We start from the raw sequence: 18,377 nt of genomic DNA, 5'->3' as shown, positions 1-18,377 counted from the left end.
CCCCGGTGGCGCGGTGTGTCCGCACGTACCTGTGGGTACTTCAGAGCCCCGGTGGCGCGGTGTGTCCGCACGTACCTGTGGGTACTTCAGAGCCCTGGTGGTGCAGCGATTAAGAGCTCGGCCGCTAACCAAAAGGTCAGCAGTTCTACTCTGTCCTATAGGGTTGCTATGAGTTGGAATTGACTCAACTGCAATGGGTTTTTTTTGGTTTCTAGGGACTTCTGTCTGTTCTCACCTGTGTACACGTCTGTACCTACCCATAGACCAGTTTGCCTATACCCGTCCGTACGTGTGCAAACCTTTGTTTTTACTGTGGTTGTGCCGTGCTCACTACGTCCATCACCAGAAATCAGTCTCTACGGTCTAAAGCGTACTCCCCACCCCACCTCTCCCTGGTAACCACCAGTGAACATGGGTCTCTCTGTATTATCTGTTGTTGTCTTCGTATAAAAGAAGGATCATAACAATATTTGTCCTTACACGCTTGACTTACTTCACTTAGCACTGTGCTGTTTAAGTCTATCCATGTTATTGTGTGTTTCAGGAACTCATCATTGTTCCTATGGTTGCGTAGTATTCCACTGTACGTGTGTTACCACAGTTTATCCATTCATCCATTGATGGTTGTTTCCATTTATTTACTACTGTGAATAAAGCCGCAGTGAACATAGGTGTGCATATGTCTGTTCACATCATTATTTTTAGGTCTCTAGGGTATATAGCTAGGTGTAGGATTGCTGGATCATAGGGTAGTTCTAGTTCTCGTTTTTTGAGAATGCTCATTTGTTTTGTTTTGTTTTTATCACAGTAATCTGTCAGAAGCAAGTCCAGAGACACTGGGTATAAATATAGAAATAATCCGGTTTCTTTCCCTGTTCCTGAAATATCGGTCATCTCCTTTGGAGGAGAGTGAGTGGGACTTCATCATGTGTTCCATGTTGGCTTGGCTGGAGGTAAATTAACCCGACGCCACGTCACTTTTGTCGGGTCTTTGTGCGTATCTAGGCATTGGAACTGCTTTTGTAATCTTATTCTTTAAGTGTCGATTGTAACTAGAGCCTTGGAAAACCACATTCACAACACTTAATAGACAGTCTCCTCCCCAGCTGATATTTTTGGACAGCTGTAAAGTGATAGGGTTAATGACTGTTAGCATAATTCAGTGACCATATCTCCTAACTGCTATTAGAATGGTCTCTTCATTAGCTTATTTGAATACAATATTTGCAGCACAGACCTTGAGATTTTATCTTATTGTTTCATGACAAGTTTTCAGAAAAATTGTTTTTGGTTCAGTTAAGTTACTCCTAAAATGTACTGTGTTGTTACTGCCAGAGTAATACATTAATGATAGTAAGCATGTTCAGAGGGAGCTCATTTTCTTTTCGTGATCCAGAGCAGCCAGATGTGTGATACCTGTGGGCTCTGAAGCAGGGTATCAGCCTGAGTTTGAATTGGTTTGATTCTCTGCTTTGCCTACTGTGTATCAGCCGTGATGCTTGGAGTTTTAAACTCAATTCATTTGAGCCTCAGTTTTGTTATTGTTGTATAAACATAGTAACAACATGGAGGATTACTGAGGGGATTAAAAATGTGTATTTAATGTGTCTGACCTGTAAATGGTACCTAATCGTATTTTCTTTCGTAACTGTAGAAGTAAAAAAAGCATTTCAGAGTAAGTTGCCCATTAATGATTGTAATTCTTAGTATTTAATTTTGAAAAATGTTATATTGATTAACACATCTAAAATTCTTCTGAGTCTGTGCACCTTAACTGCTTTCTATTTGAAAATGAGGGAAAAAGGGACTTCTCTTTCTTACCCTGGCTTGTGGTGTTCTGGGAGAAGAGTCCCTAACTGTTGGTTTGTGTTGTTTCTTCAGACAACCAGCGAGAGTCGGGCATTGTATTTTGATCCTCTTGTACAGCTCTTTGCCTGTGTCAGCTGTGACTTGGCCTGTGATCTCAGTGTGGTTTTTGATTCCGCAACTCTGGACACCGTTTGCGATCTTCCCCAGAATCTAATCAGTGAATGGAAAGAATTTTTTTCGCAAGGCATCCACAGTTTGCTTTTACCTCTGTTGATGACTGTCATAGGCAAGTGGAACAGACTTCTTGAAAAATTCAAAACTGTAACTTTGGACACTTAAGTCAAACAGTACTGAATAGTAAAAGAAAAGAGCCAGCGAGAAAACTGGGTGTCACAGCACATCATACATGCTTTTGTTTTACAGACAAGAGTTGAAAAACGGCAAGATACCCAGAGACGATTGCAGTTAAAATAGTAGCAATTCAGATAGCCTGAATAGATTATTCATAACTTGAACCTCTCTTTTGAACATTTGCTTTCTTTTTTAAGGGTGAGATAGAAATCATTAAACTGAAATATAGATTCATTTCAGGTCTAATTAGAACTGCTGTAATGCATATGTCAGGTTTTTTTATTTTAGTGATATTTGATTGACTATGACTCAAGCTATATTACTCACTCTCTTTTGGGATGTGTTACTTTTTATCATCACTAGAAAGCAAAGATCCATCTGAAACATCCTTTCAGAATGCTCTGCTGAGGCCCATGTGTGAAACATTAACATATATCTCAAAGGATCAGCTGTTGAGTCACAAACTCCTTGGGAGATCTGTTGCCAGCCAGAAAACAAACTTCCCGGAACATCTCCAGACTTTGCTAGATACGTTGGCCCCACTGCTCCTCTTCCGAGCGAGACCTGTGCAAATCGCTGCATATCACATGCTGTACAAGTAAGAGTTCTCCAAACTGACTCAATGCTGTGCTGGTCTAAAAAGAAAAAAATAGAATATATATTTAATCCTGACTTTGAGTCATTAAAAAAAGTCAAAGTAAAAAAAAAGAAAGGTAAACTTGGCCACCCACTTCAATAACAGGAATGCAAGGTCATTTGATCCTTCAGGTCACTGTTGTCCTTGCAGAAATTGTATTTAGATAGTCCTGGCCAGATGGTTATTTCAGGAAAAAACGCATTAAAAAATGTACTCATTACAGACCAGAAGAAGTAGATGGTGCCCAGCTACCACCAGTGACCGCCCTGACAGGGAACACAACAGAGAGTCCCTGATGGAGCAGGAGAAAGGTGGGGTGCAGAACCCAAATTCTAGTAAAAAGACCAGACTTAATGGTCTGACTGAGACTGGAGGAACCCTGGAAAGCATGGCCCATGGACTCTCTATCAGCCCAGAACTAAAACAATTTCTGAGGCCAACTCTTCAGACAAAGATTGGACTGGACTGTGGGACATAAAATGATGCTCATGAAGAGTGTGCTTCTTAGCTCAAGTAGATACATGAGACTAAATGGGCAGCTCCTGTCCCGAGGTGAGATGAGAAGGCAGAGGGTCAGGAGCTGGTTGAATGGACACGGGAAATCGGGTGGAAAAGAGGAGTGTGCTGTCACAGTATAGGGAGAGCAATTAGGGTCACTTAACAATGTATGTATAAATTTTTGTATAAGAGACTAACTTGAAATGTAAACTTTCACTTAAACTACAACAATAAACAAAAAAAGTACTCCTTACAAACTGAGTATTGACCTTTGTGCTCGTGACTTAGTAATGGGTAGTTTAATATAGAATGTTTTACGGTAGTGCTCTGATTTCCAGATTGATGCCTGAATTACCACAGTATGATCAGGATAATCTGAAGTCGTACGGAGACGAGGAAGAAGAGCCAGCCCTGTAAGTTTTTTTATAATTTGTTTTGTTAAATTCTTAGAATTCACCTCCCTTGCAGTGACCCAGAAGACCCAGACAACACAGGGGTCTGAATTCATGGTGCGCATAGTCCCCCTTAGCCACGGTTTCGCTTTCTGTGGTTTCAGTTACCCACGGTCAGCTGCAGTCTGAGAACGTTAAATGAACAGTGTGATGAAATCTCGCACCTTCCTGCCCTGTCCCACCCCATCACACCCCACCCAGGGACCACATGCACATAACTTTTATTACATTATATTGTTATAACTGTTCTATTCTGTTATTATTATTGTTAATCTCTTACTGTGCCTAATTTATAAATTAAACTTTATCATATGTATGTAGGTATAGGTCAAAACATAGTGTATGTATGGGGTTTGGTGCTATCTGCAGTTTCAGGCATCCATGGGGGGTCTTGGAACACATCTCCCACGGATAAGGGGGACTAAACCAAAAAACCTGTTGCTGTCGAGTTGATTCTGACTCCTAGCGACCCTATAGGACAGAGTAGAAGCACCCCATAGGGCTTCCAAGGAGCTGCTGGTGGATTCGAACTGCCAACCTTCTGGTTAGCAGCCGAGCTCTTAACCACTACGCCCCCAGGGCTCCTACTGCATTATTTATTCAACAGATAGATCCTTCTAAAATCATCTGTAAGATATAAATGAAATCTAGAATTCATCCAAAAACGTTGTTTATGTGTCTTAATTGTTCTTAAATCACAGTTTTAGTTTGCTACTGTTTAATAAAACTTTCTTTGGCCACATGGTAGCCATGGAAAGATTGTATCACCGCCAATATCTATTGAACACACACTTTGTGCAGGGTATTGATGCTGAACAGGCAATACAGTGCTTAGCAAACTTTTTTTTCCTTAAGGATTTAGAATCTAATGTAATTATCTAATATAGACATTATTACCCTTTGTTATGGATTGAATTGTGTCCCCCCCAAGCTATGTTGTAAATCCTAACCTCTGTGCCTGTGGTTATAATCCCATTTGGGAATGAGTATTTGTCTTGAGTTAATCTCTTACGAGATATAAAAAGAACAGATCAGGCAAGCAGAGATGGGGGAAGAGAGATGCCAAGCCACATGAAATCACCAAGGAGCCAAGAAATAACTTTTGCCCAGAGCCAACAGAGAGCCTTCCTCCAGAGCCGGCACCTTGAATTCGGACTTCCAGTCTCCTACACTGTGAGAAAGTGAATTTCTGTTTGTTAAAGCCACCCACTTACGGTATTTCTGTTATAGCAGCACTAGATGCCTAAGACACTCCTTAATACAAGACATAGCATATGACAGGTGCTAAGAAAAAGGATAGATAGCTAGTATGGCAGCACAATTAACGCACCAGAATGGGAAAACTTTCTCTTAAAGAAGAGACCTTTAAGGGTATGTAAGCATTTCAGTAGAGCAGGGAAGATACTGTAAATTATGGAAATAGCATGCTCAAAGGCACTGAGGCACAAATGTTCAGGGAGCACTCTGGGAATGCTGAGTACTTGCCATTAAACATATTTATTGTCAGTATCTTCCTCCACTGGAATGTAAGCTCTATGAATGCAAGAAGTTTTGGCTTTGGTCCCAACTATATCCACAGTGCCCAGAATATCTGGGTATATAGGATACTCAAGAGTTGTACTCAGTTGTTGAATCAAAGAATAAATGAATGGTTTTGTTGGAGTAGGCAAGATGTAGGGGAAGATGAGGCTGGAGGAGTAGTTTAGGGCTGGATAATGAAGGGCCTTAAAATGAAAATTTTTAGGTGTTGAAGTATTTCTTGGTAGGACATAAGATACCATCAGCTTATTTTAGCAATACAGTCATGCGCTGCATAACTTCGATTCGGGCAACATCCAACTGCATATGTGTCCGTGGTCCCATAAGGTTATAACAGAGTTCAGAAATCCTGATTGGAGATCAGGAGGTAGTGGACATAACCGGATGTAGCAAATGCCACAACTTCCCACACGCAGCATGTGTTTCTCACGTCTCTTGTATACAAAGTGATTATGGTGCCAGGTGCACTACAGTATCCCATATAGCTTTGCTAAGTATACAGTACAGTTTCGCATAACATCCTATTTCACACAACATGTCATGGATGTTAAGTGATGCGCGACTGTAACGTGAAGCACGGATTGTAGAAAGAAGCAAACAGAGGTGGAGACCATTCCTTTTGCTGCTGTCTTTCCACTTGTTCAAGTTGTAGGGTTAATGTTTTGATTTCGGCCCTTCTTTTTGGATGTGTGCCTTTATTGCTATAAACTGACCTCTGAGCACTGCTTTTGCTGCGTTCCCAAGTTTCTGGTAGGATGTGTTTTCATTCTTCTTTTTTTATTGTAGTTTAGATGAAGGTTTACAGAACAAATAGTTTCTCATTAAAGTTAGTACACATATGGTTTTATGACAATCGTTAACAACCCCACAACATGTCAACACTGTCCCTTCTCAACCTTGGGTTCCTGAAGGCAAGGGGCCGATGGCCGCCCCTAAGTGTCTGGGAGGAAAGCATGTCCCTGTTCCCTGGAGCACATAGGTGGGTTGGTTTTGCAGCTGGATTATGAGCCCCCAGTGCTGTTGGCTGTAAGGAATAGGGGACACCACTTATTCTTAGACCCCTGTCGTGGGTGGCTAGGTGGCATGAGTGGAGCCACCAGTCCTCAGGCCCCCAGTGTGGGCAGATGAGGAACCTTCCCAGTGGGCAGAGTGTGTCAGATGTCATGAACCTGTCACCCCACAGCTGAACCAGTTGAAGTTAGACTTCAGGTATATACCCTGTTGTACTGCGGTAATGAGGGCCTACACTGTTGAAATGGGCCCACATAAGTCTGTGCAGGGGTGAGAGGCATTCAGAGTCTGGAGACCCCTTATGCCTGTGCGTAGGCAAAGGAGCTGTGCCTACCCTGAGTTCCTGACTTTGGGGAGCCAACAGATTATTTTTTCTCGTTTGTTAATTTGTTCCCTCTCCGAGGCAGGGAGAATGGCTCAGAGCACGTGATGGGTCCTACTTCAAGCCCAGGGGACGTGGCAATCGCTGAAGCCGTCCTTGACCTGGTACAGAGTAGGGAGCAGGGGAAGTAAATGGGAGAGAAGTTTTTCCCAAAGCGGGCGTTATTTAATCCACATGGTAGACCAGACGCAAGTACTTTTGCCAATTGAGCGCTCATTTTCAGCAGTCCTGGGTGTCTGAGTGGACTCTCCGCCGCTGGGTCTCTCCTGATGTTGAAAAAGCCTCCCAAGCGCTGCTGCTTGCCTCACCGCTCATGCTAGCTGATCTAGCCTGAAGGGTGCTGACTCCTGCCGGGTCAGGTCTGGCGACTCCTCGCTGCTTATGAACCATCCCTCCCTCCCTCTGCCACTCAGTCCAGTTCCTCAACTCTGCCTTTGATGTTCAGGGTTCCTAGATTGTCATATATAATTGATTCACTTGTTTTTTTGGGTCTTTGTTGTAAGAGGGACCACCAGAAGCGTCTGACTACTCCGCTATCTTGTCCCTGCCTCCTGGACGCCATTTCTGAGATTATTATTACAGTGCATGAGGGCCATGTGGAGGGTGGAGAGATTTCAGAACTGGTATTTTAGGATCTAGTGACTGTTTGGTATAGAATAGAGAATGGTTGGTACATGAAATGGAATTGTTGAAGGTAAAGACCTAAGGTCAGAAGCTTGGAGACTTCCTGTGTGTTTAGGCTGGGAGCCATAATTGAAGCCTCGAGGGAAGAAAGATCACAGAGGTGGAAGGAGAGAACTGACTGCGTTTCAGAGAAGAGAGTTTGAAGGTAGCTGTTGGTTAACCAGCCGAAACGTGTTGCAGAAAGTATGTGGAGAATGAGGCCTGTGAAAAGATGATCGGGTTTGATGATTCAGTAATTTAAGACAATCATTCAAGAGAGTGTTTACCATAGGGCCAGGGAATTAGGGAGGATAGATTTCTGCTTTAATTTATGTAGAGGTCAGGAGCAGGAGAGACTGGGCAATAACTTTGAGGGGTAAACCAGTACTGATTAAATGTGGTGGAATTGAATCGAATTGAGTATTGGCTTGATGCTAGATAGAATAGAAAGAATATAAATAAGCATTTCTTAAATGCTTACTGCTTTGTGTAGGGTGCTGGTCTTCACTAAAAACACGCAGTGTTGGTGTTTCTCTCATTTTATAGGTGGGAAAACAGGCTTAGAAGAGTGGAAGTAATTTACCAAAATTCAGTTTATAAATAGTAGAATTGGGTTGTGGACTGAGGCGTCTCTGATTCCAGGGCCCGTGTACTTTCTGCTGCATCACAAGAAGAGGCAAAGCAAGGCATAGAGATAAATGACGACGCAAGATTAATAGAGGAGATGTCACAGACATTGTGTGATAAACTGCCTGTGGCTTTTATGACGATTACTGCAGTTGTTAGAGGGGGAACAGATGGTTGATGTTAGGGTAATCGGAGGACAGTATGGGAATAGGGAACTTTGAAAGGCGGGCTAAAGGAGTTGGTTTTTTTTTTTGAGCAAGAGTGACAGGATCTCAGTTATTACAAAAATGAATCCACTGGTAAGGTCTTTAAAGGTGCAAGGAGTGGAAAAGAACTGGAGAAGAGAAGAGGACCAGGGAGGAGACTGTTGTAGTGGCTCACACGTGAAGGGGTAGAGGTGTGATCCAGGAGACAGTGATGGGAATTGCCAGGGTGATAGTTTCTGCATAAGACTAGGAGCTAAACGTTAAAGTCCTTTATAATCTCGGTTCAAACTACCGTATCTTTACACATATAACACGGGTGTCATACGTTTTGGCCACTGTGCAGACCCCCATTGTTATTTTTGTTAGTGTGCTGTGCCAGGCTTTTTTAACATGTTACTGACTTCAATTTCTATTTCTGATCACATGCAAACTTCACTTAAGGGAGGTCTTAACAACTTAATAGAAACAAATACACAGTTTTAATTGTTTATTTTCTGATTAGTGGCTGATTACCAAACTCGATCCATGACTTCTTGACCATGGCTTATACCTTTATTATACAATTTTGATCAAAAGTAATGTTTTCGGGCTATTTTTATACTCATAAGCAGGAAATTAAGGAAAATGAACAGAACAACATGATTTACCTGTAATATGGGAGGACAGGTAAATGAGGCTGAAATTCACTTCTGGAAGTGCCATGAGATGTGTGGTGTATGCACAGACATGGTATATGCACGGACGCGCTATGCCAGAATGGTTTTACTTAATTTCATCATTTCTGTGCGTTATATGTATGTGTGGGCACATCATTTGTGAAAAAATACGGTAACTGTCCACCTTGATTTTTGACTATCAGTCAGCATGAGTTTTGAGGCCACATAGAATAGGACAGTTACAGATGGCGAGTCACCAAGCACTGACTAGACTGAAGGGGCAGTGTGGCTGAACGCTCTTCCTGGGGCGTGGCTTTAGGCCGTATCTACACCGGGCAGATGAAGGAGCTGGTGAGAACAAAAGCTGGAGGCACTGGTTGGAATTAGACGTGGGAACCTTTGAATGTAACGATTAGGAGTTTCTCTTTTATTTTTGGATAGTAACACATCATTACAGAGCCCTGGTAGCACGGTGGTTAAGAGCTCGACGGCTAACCAAAAGGTTGGCAGTTTGAACCCACCAGCCTCTCCTTGGAAACCCTATGGGGGCAGTTCTGCTCTGTCCTGTAGGGTTGCTATGAGTCGGAATTGACTCAACGGCAGTGGGGTTTTTTTTTTTGTTTTTTGTTTTTGAATGCATCATTAAGGCCTTTTGGTTAGGAAGGTAACAAAGATGCCAACAATTAAATTATTTTAAGACAGTTGTTCCACATGAGTCACACTGTCAGGATGCATTTAAAGGACACACACAAGTATGTTACTTTTGGAAATGTCCTAAATTCACCCGAAAGTGTTAGTGAGTATAGTCGTTCACAGAAGAAAATTAACCTACATTCTCATAAATTAATGATTTGGAAAATGTTAGGTTTACTTACCGGAAAAGAGATAGCCTTGTAATAAAAAGCGCATAGTTATTTCCTGTACACGGTCATTCTGATTAATGGTGAGGATTGTGACATCTGTCTACTTCGTATTGCTGAGTAAGTAGGCAATATGCAATAATACAGAAACTAGGATGAAATGGCAGAGTTTGAAGTCTTCATCCTCTCTTTCTTTTATAGAATGATAAAGGACTTGGTAGTATTTAGTAGCCCTGACAATTCCTAGGAGCCCTGGTGGTGCAGTGGTAAGAGCTCGGCTGCTAACCAAAAGGTCGGCAGTTCAAATCCACCAGCCGCTTCTTGCAAACCATATGGGGCAGTTCTACTCTGTCCCATAGGGTTGCCATGAGTCGGAATCAACTTGACGGCAATGGGTTTGGTTTTTGTTAATAGTTCCTCAGAGGACCCCTGATGGCGCAGTAGTTAAGTGCTCGGCTGCTAACCAAAAGATCAGCAGTTTGAACCCACCAGCTGCTCCACGGGGGATAAATGTGGCAGTCTGCTTCTGTAAAGATTAAAGCCTTGGAAGCCCTATGGGGCAGTTCTGCTCGGGCGTATAGGGTTGCTATGAGGCTGTAATCTTTACTGGAGCAGATTGCCAGGTCTTTTCTCCCACAGCTGGTGCGTTTGAACTGTGCACCTTTTGGTTAGCAGCCAAATGCTTAAACATTGTGCCACCAGGGCTTTTTTGACGGAAAGATTACAGCCTAGGCAACCCTATGGGGTAATTCTACTCTGTTCTTTAAAGTCATTATGAGTTGGAATTGACTCTCCGGCATACAACAACAACAAATAGTTCCTCTATGGAGGCCCTAGCTGGCACAGGTGGTTAAGCCCTTGATTACCAGCTGAAAGGTTGGCAGTTTGAAGCCACCCAGAGACGCCTTGGAAGACGGGCCTGGTGATCTGCTTCCAGAAGGTCACAGCCTTGAAAACCCCATGGGGCAGTTCTGCTCTGCACACGTGGCTTTGCCACAAGTTGGAATCAGCTCTATGGCAACTAACAACAGTAGTTCCTCGACGAGCTAAGGGACTTTGGACTAATCGTTTAGCCTCCTGGGTGTGTGATTTTTTTTATTTTAATCTCTAAAACAGAATGCTGAAATAGATGTTTTCTGAAGATGTCTTTCCCTCAAATACTAACTTTCAGAGTCTGTGTTTTTATAGCTTATCTTCCATTCTACAGTTGTCATTATGTGAAATTAGGAGGTAAAATTGGATCTGTAAAGGGAGGCTTTTAAAAAGGTTTTTGGAAAATAGAGAAAGGTTTTTCTAAAATGCTTGATGTTTATAAATACTGTTAATTTGTTACAGGACGAGCTATGAAGAAAATCGTGGTGTTTTGATTTATCATTGATTTTTTAGGTCACCACCGGCAGTGCTGATGTCTCTTCTTAGCACTCAAGAGGACTTACTAGAGAATGTTTTGGGGGGTATTTCCGTTGGACAGATAGTAACCATTAAGCCACTGAGTGAGGACTTCTGTTACGTTCTGGGATACCTCCTCACCTGGAAATTAATACTTACTTTCTTCAAAGCTGCTTCATCTCAGGTAAATAAACACGTGACAACTCTTGTTCTGTATGTGGTTCTCTATTCCTGACCTAAACCCCTTCCTTCTCTTTCTTTTGGTGAAAAAGACATGCTATACATTTTAATCTTATCTGGTGCACTTCAGATGTTCTACTAAATTTATTCATGTCCCCACTTCCCTACCCTCTCTGTCTGTTCACTGTTTTACTTAACACACACACAATTTTTGTAAAAGTAGTTATTCCCTGGAATGTGGCTGGGTCACATTTTTTTAAATTGAATATAGTCACCAAGTCCTTTTATTGCAGGAAAAAAGATTTATATAACTTAATTTCGTACTACTGTAGTAATGATTTCAAAAAATGGGATCTTGCTGTTTTTTTCTTTGGTCAACTTCTAACTCTATTGTGGAGTTTCCATTTGATAATATCATTGGAAATTTACCTTATTTGAAAATCAGTGCTTAGAGAAAGATCTTTGAAGCATTACCTGTATGATTCAAACCATTACCTCTAAAGGGTGAAAATATCCTATTACAAATCATTGTTTTTCTTCAAGTTATTCTAGCAGCCTCTAGATGACTCTGTTGTCTAGTGTTTTGGGAAGAAAGACCTCATTGTCCAGGAAGGGAGCTGGAAAGATTTGCTTCAGTTTTTTTGTTTTTTTTTTTTTTTACTTTTAGGCAGATCCCCACTTAAAGAATCTCAGTCAAACCCTGATTCAGTCATCCTAATAACTTATGTGGTTTCTTAGACAGGTTGATACAAAAAAGACTTCGTTTATCACTTCATATTTAAAGTGTGATGGCTTGTGTTGTCTGATGTGGTTTTCTTTTCAGAATTCTTAAATTTTAATTTATGTTGTTGCTTTTAATCCATATGTTGGTACAAACATATCAGTATATGCCTCTTCACATTTTTATGCCTAAAGGAAGTATCAGATCACAGAGGCAACATTGATCTCGTTGTTAAATAGATTAGTTTTATTTCTCCTCAGGCCTGTCATTTGTTTGTGACTTCAGCTAGGTTTAGGTTCTCTTTTGCCGATCATCTATTTCAGGAGCTCCTTGTTGAGCTTTCACATTAGTTTCTTAAAATATTGTTGATCTCTTAAAAAAAATTGCAGCAGATTGAGGCTTTTGTTGTTGTTACATTCAATTAGAAAAATGGTCACGCGTCATCTTTCTTATTAAGCTGGAGTGGGGGCAGGAGCAGGGCTGTGGGGAGTTTCGCAGCAGCGTTTATTGCGCCTGAACTTGAACTGAACTGTGGATAAACCAGAATAACCTGGTAAATAACACTAATGAGCTCAACTCTGAAACTAACTGAAAAAAAAAGTCAAAACTTTAATCGGTCCCAAATCATGGGTGTTTTTTTTTTTGGTTTTTGTTTTTTTACTTCTCAAAAACACCTCTAGTGAAGATGGTGCCTGCCTACCACCAATGACTGCCCTGACAGGAATCACAACAGAGAGTCCCCGGCAGAGTGGGAGAAGAATGTAGAACAGAATTCAAAGTCACTTAAAAAGACCAACTTACTGGTCTGTCAGAGACCGGAGGAACCCTTGAAACTATGGCCCCCGGATGCTCTGCTAACCCAGAGCTGAAACCATTCCGGAAACCCACTTTTCAGACAAAGATTAGACCGGCCTGTAAAACAATCACACATGTGAGGAATGTGCTTCTTAGTTCATTCAGATACACGAGCCCACATGGGCAGCTCCTGTCCAGAAGTAGGACGAGAAGGCAGGAAGGGACAGGAACTGGACTAATGGACACAGGGAACTCGGGGTGGAAGGGGGAGCGTGCTGTCACATTGTGGGGATTGCAGCCAGTGTCCCAAAACAATGTGCCTATAAATTTTTGAATGAGAAAAAACAAAAATACCCCTAGTGTGTCAATTGAATAAAGATGTGTATGTGTGTTTTACAGCTTTATTGAGATACGTTTCACATACCATAAAATTCACCCACTTAAAGCGGACAGTTTGGTGTTTTTAGTATATTCGTGGAGTTCTGGAACGTCATCACTACCTAATTTTAGCACATTTTCAACTTCTCAAAAAGAAACACGTACCCATTAGCAGTCACTTCCTATTTCTCCCCAAACCCCCAGCCCCTGACAACCACTAATCTGTGTTCTGCCTCTGTGGGTTTGCCTGTCGTGGACCTTTCCCATATGCAGCCTTCGTGTCTGGCAGCTTTCACTTAGCAGGATGTTGTCCAGGTTTCTCCATATTGTAGCTTATATCAGTACTCTACTCTTTTTATTGCTGAAGAACATTCCATTGAACAGATATCATGTGTTCATCAGTTGATGGACTTTTAGGTTGTTTCCACTTATTTTGCTATTAGGATTAAACGACTATGAACATTCATGTACAAGTTTTTATGTGGACATAGTTTTCATTTCTCTTGGGTATATGAGTCTAGGAGTAGAATTGCTGGGTCATATATATGTGTGTTTTAAAGTCCATTGATATGGACTAATTATTTTTAAATTCTGCTTTCCCTCCAACGTTCTATTTTGAACCATTCAAATTTATAGAGAAGTTGGAAGAATAATCCATATACCCTTCCTCTGTATTCACCAGTGACTAACATGTTGCTACATTGCAGATGCTTTCTCTGTATTTCCTTTTTCTCTGCTGAACTACTTGAAAGTAAGTTGCAGACGTGATGATGTGTTACCAAAAATATTTACATATATATTTCCTAAGAAGAACCAAGGACATGTTTCTACATAAGTATAACTGTTAAACACTTAAGTTTAATTTTGATGAAATAATGTTACCCATTTTGTATTTAAATTTCCCCAGTTGTCTCAGTAATATCCTTTATAGTATTTCCCCCTCCTCTATTCAGGATTCAGTCAAGGGTCTTGTTTGCATTTGCTTGTCATATCTTTTCAGTTTCTTTAACCTATAATTCCTTTACCTTTTTTTCTCCCCCTTTCTTGCCGCTGACCAGGCCAGTTGTTTTATAGCCTGTCACATGGTTTGCATTTATCTGATTGCTTCCTCATGGTTAGGTTTTAAATAAGTGTCTTCGTCAAGAGGACTTACCACCCAGGCGGTGATGTCAGTGTTTCCCCTTACTGGTGATGTGAAGTTTGGTTAACTTGGTGAAGGTAGCGTCCCCCAGATGTCTCCAGTGTAAATATACTTTGATCAACACATATTAAAAATCAGTTCTAAATCCTGTGTCTTGCTCCTTGTGTTTGAGCATTACAGTGTTCAGAGAAGTGTCTTTGTACTACAAGGAGATACAAAATAGCCTTACCCCCGGGGATTTATCGTGTAGCGGAACAGGTGCGAAGACCGGACAGCTATAAAGTGAATGAGAACAAACGCATACTGTACGTGATTGAGGGACAAGGAGTTCTGAAGCACGGGTCCTACACGTGCCTGTGGTGGACCCATCAGTGCCAGATTTTCCCATTTTTAAGAGAGAAACCAGAAATCCATATTTTTATGTAAAATTTCTTAATCTGTAAGACACTGTGTGAAGTCCCAAGGAGTCCTGGTGGCACAGTGGTTCAAGCACTTGGCTGGTAACCAAAAGGTTGGTGGTTCAAACCCACCAGCCACTCTGCAGGAGAAAGATGTGGCAGTCTGCTTCTGTAAAGATTACAGCCTTGGAAGCCCAATGGGGCAGTTCTGCTTGGTCGTATAGGGTCGCTATGAGTTGGAATTGACTTGATGGCAGTGGGTTTGCTTTTGGTTGACAAGAAGTTCCCAGGACGTTTTGGACTACTAGTTTGTGTTCTCTGTCCCAAAGGGATGCTGGAGTGTTTGATATAGGGTGGGGTCAGCCATGAAAATGGGGTTAGTTTTAAGCAGGAATTTGAAAGATTAAGGATTACGGCATGAAAGGAATGTGAGGAAGACTTGGGAGGAGAGTGAGCAAATCCTCTGTGGGGAATGGTGAATAGGGTTTCTTGGCTTGAGCAGAGACACCCCGCTCAGGTGAGCTTATCAACAGGGAGACATGTTTTAGAAAGGTATTTGAAGCATATGTCTAATAATGAAGGAGTAATGAAAACGTCTTCTGCTTTCTGAGGACAGGGAACAGTGCCATCAAAAAGGGCACATTTGGAAAGTAAGAACGTGGCATATATTTTGTAGGATTTCCATGTAATTAAAATGACTGCATTTGTTTATTAAGTGTTCTTGTACAGTCTGCTCATCTTGGCTTAACTGGGTTTATTGATAAATGCTCTGCTCTCCACCAGCTTCGGGCTCTGTATTCGATGTACCTTCGGAAAACAAAGAGTTTGAATAAACTGCTCTATCACCTGTTCAGGCTGATGCCAGAAAATCCAACGTTTGGAGAGTCCGTTCTCGAGTTCTCAAATAAGGACCCTAAGACATTCTTTACTGAGGAGCTCCGTTTGAGTATTAGAGGTCAGTAAGTGTGTGTGTGTGTCTTCCTGGAGACGCGGTTCAGACAGGAGGTTCTATCATGCTCTGCCCGGGAGGTGTGGAGAATAACCCCAAACGTGGGTTCTGGCTGTGAGACACTGCGAGGTTAAAATGAAGGGTTTTTCTTGTTTCTTTAAATAAGACATGTAATTAGATCTTGTGGATAAGGCTGTGAAGAATTTAATAAGTTTTTGAAGCTTAGTGTGTTGGAGCTGTTATCTTGAACTGGAAACAAATATAATTTGTTATGTGATAATGTAGGCTTGTAAATAAGCAGTCTTCAGTTGAGCAAACAGAGATGAGTAAAATTATTTCCTCCCCACTGGGAGTTCACATTTTAGCTGAGGGCACAGATACACATGCATCTAGCTGCACTAGAGTGTTACACGTGATTTCCTAAGGGCAGAACTTTTACAAATCCTTTGAAGGTCTGAGGTTGGGACTGCATCTCGTGAGTACCGAGGTGGCCATTCTGCAACTCTTGCTTAGCTCAGCGACCTCCGGAGAAAGTAAAGGAAGCCAGGCTCCTTTTCATAAGTTATAACGGAGAGAATCTTTAATTGTCCCTTCTTTTTTTAAACACACGTGTTCCATTTTATTTGTGGTCATTCCCGTGAAATACAGAATGCTGTTTATAGGCAGATTCTTCAGTGTCAGTTGGGAGTTTCGCTCTATACTGTTTCCCATTCTTATGGTTCATTTTGAAAACGTGGGAGGAAGCTGGCGCTCTCGGAGTTCTCGTTTCTTTGGTGTGTTTGTTTTATGAGCCTTGCCACTCTTCTTGAGGAATCATAGATGATTTTCTAAGGAAAATTCTAATATTGGTCTGTTATTCTGCATAAGAAATACATGCTGCTAACTGAGAATTTGTTTTTTCCTCAGAAACAGCAGCTCTTCCATACCAGATTCCACACTTGGCTTGTTCAGTCTATCATATGACGTTAAAAGACTTGCCTGCTATGGTTAGGCTGTGGTGGAATAGCAGTGAAAAGCGTATTTTCAATATTGTAGATAGATTTACAAGCAAATATGTCAGCAACGTGCTTTCTTTTCAAGAAATATCTTCTGTGCAAACAAGTACGCAGCTGTTTAATGGCATGACGGTTAGTATTCGCTCAACTTTCTTTAGAAAAGTTATTTGAGTATTGGTTATGTTTGTCATTGCAGCGATTATCATCACAAAATTATAGCCCTTGGTTCAGAATTTACAGGAATTGTCTGTTCTGCTTTCTGAATTTTGCGTGTTAAATCTCAAAATTACATAAAGCATGGATTGAAATGGTGGTGTAATTTTATGGATTTATTTACTCATCAGATAGTTTGAGCACTCATAAGTTCGTATAAAGTTTATATCGGGATACTTACTGGATCTCAGGTACTATGTGCCAGTCTTCTGGGAAATGAACAGTTTAGGAAGGTTGGATTCCTGTCCTGTAATAGCATAAACTCTAACAGGGAAAAGACCGATGTGGATATTGATTTTTGCATTGGGAGCCAGAAAGTGTCCCATTGAGAGGCAGAGTGCTCTGGGATAAGAGTGGGAAAAGGTCTGGCTGAGGGGATAAGGTGAGACTTCATGGAGGAAGATTACTTTGAGATGGGCAGAATTTTGTCAGGTGAGAAATGAGGGGAAAAGTATTTTAATGTATAGAAAGTAGTTTGGCAAAAACAACAAACACAGAGATGAGAATGTCACTTCTCCGATTGCCCAAGAAATGAGAACTAACCCAGTGTTCATGCAGAGTAGGATTCCTGAGGGGAAGAGTCGAGCGAGCAGACAGCTTGAACAGTGAGCGAGGGCCATACTGAGAAAGGCCTCTAATTACCATCTGAGGTGTGTGGTCCTGTTCAGCCACTGAAGAGTTGTCATTCAGGCAGTGGCGTGGTCAGTTAGGATTTGTAAAATTGCTCTGGTGGCAATATCTAGCGAGGGATGTTGGCGCAGAGATTGAGTTGAAATGAATCGTTAGGGAAGACTCTCGGTGTAGATGTTCAGAGCAGCGAGGAGGGCCTGAGTGAGGCAGTGTTGGTGGGAATGTGAAAGCAGAAGGATGAGAGAGATTTTGTGCTGGTGATTTAGGCAGACTTGCAGCTAGTTCATATCCGGGATAAGGTAGGAGGAGGGATAAAGATGACACTGTGGTTTCCAGCCTGCCAGTGGGGAAGTCAGAAGAATATGTTTGTGAAGGATGATAGTTTGTGTTTTAACTGTGTCAAGCTTGCAATGTCATCAAATCACTATAAAATATGCCAGATACTTAGAGCCATTTATTAAGTATCTCATGTCAAATAAATGAGTATGTCTGTCTGCTTTTTCCTTGAATGAAAACGTTGGCTGCTAATAGCCTATCAATATCAAAATGTTTTTTGAAAGAAAGAGAAATTTGGGGGGAGAAAATGACCTTTTATGTGTTGCAGGTTAAAGCTCGAGCTACCACTCGTGAAGTAATGGCTACGTATACTATTGAGGACATAGTCATTGAACTCATAATACAGCTGCCTTCCAATTACCCTCTGGGTTCCATAACGGTGGAAAGTGGGAAGCGAGTGGGCGTGGCTGTCCAGCAGTGGCGGAACTGGATGCTGCAGTTAAGCACTTACCTCACGCATCAGGTACGTTTCTGCTTACAAGCTGGGCCTTCCAGACTGGTGAAAGAAAGCCTTACCATCTACTGTCTGAGCAGGCGTTTCTGCTTACAAGCTGGGCCTTC

General features: G+C 41.7%; 1 protein-coding gene across 1 annotated transcript in view; it reads left to right on the top strand.

Moving 5' to 3' along the window:
* LTN1 (listerin E3 ubiquitin protein ligase 1) overlaps window positions 1–18,377 on the top strand; it is a 60,042-nt gene that overhangs the window by 37,771 nt on the left and 3,894 nt on the right. Inside the window, exons 21-28 of the mRNA XM_023726659.1 lie at window positions 809–953; window positions 1,882–2,095; window positions 2,524–2,758; window positions 3,634–3,708; window positions 11,078–11,264; window positions 15,477–15,648; window positions 16,549–16,769; window positions 18,085–18,279. Coding sequence (XP_023582427.1) covers window positions 809–953; window positions 1,882–2,095; window positions 2,524–2,758; window positions 3,634–3,708; window positions 11,078–11,264; window positions 15,477–15,648; window positions 16,549–16,769; window positions 18,085–18,279 — 1,444 coding nt within the window. The remainder of the gene's footprint in view (window positions 1–808; window positions 954–1,881; window positions 2,096–2,523; window positions 2,759–3,633; window positions 3,709–11,077; window positions 11,265–15,476; window positions 15,649–16,548; window positions 16,770–18,084; window positions 18,280–18,377) is intronic.

This window comes from Trichechus manatus, unplaced genomic scaffold (genome assembly GCF_000243295.1).
Source record: "Trichechus manatus latirostris isolate Lorelei unplaced genomic scaffold, TriManLat1.0 scaffold00012, whole genome shotgun sequence".
NCBI classification, from domain to species: Eukaryota; Metazoa; Chordata; class Mammalia; order Sirenia; family Trichechidae; genus Trichechus; species Trichechus manatus.
Note: the sequence above shows the minus strand (reverse complement) of the source record. Positions and strands in the feature narration are given on the sequence as shown.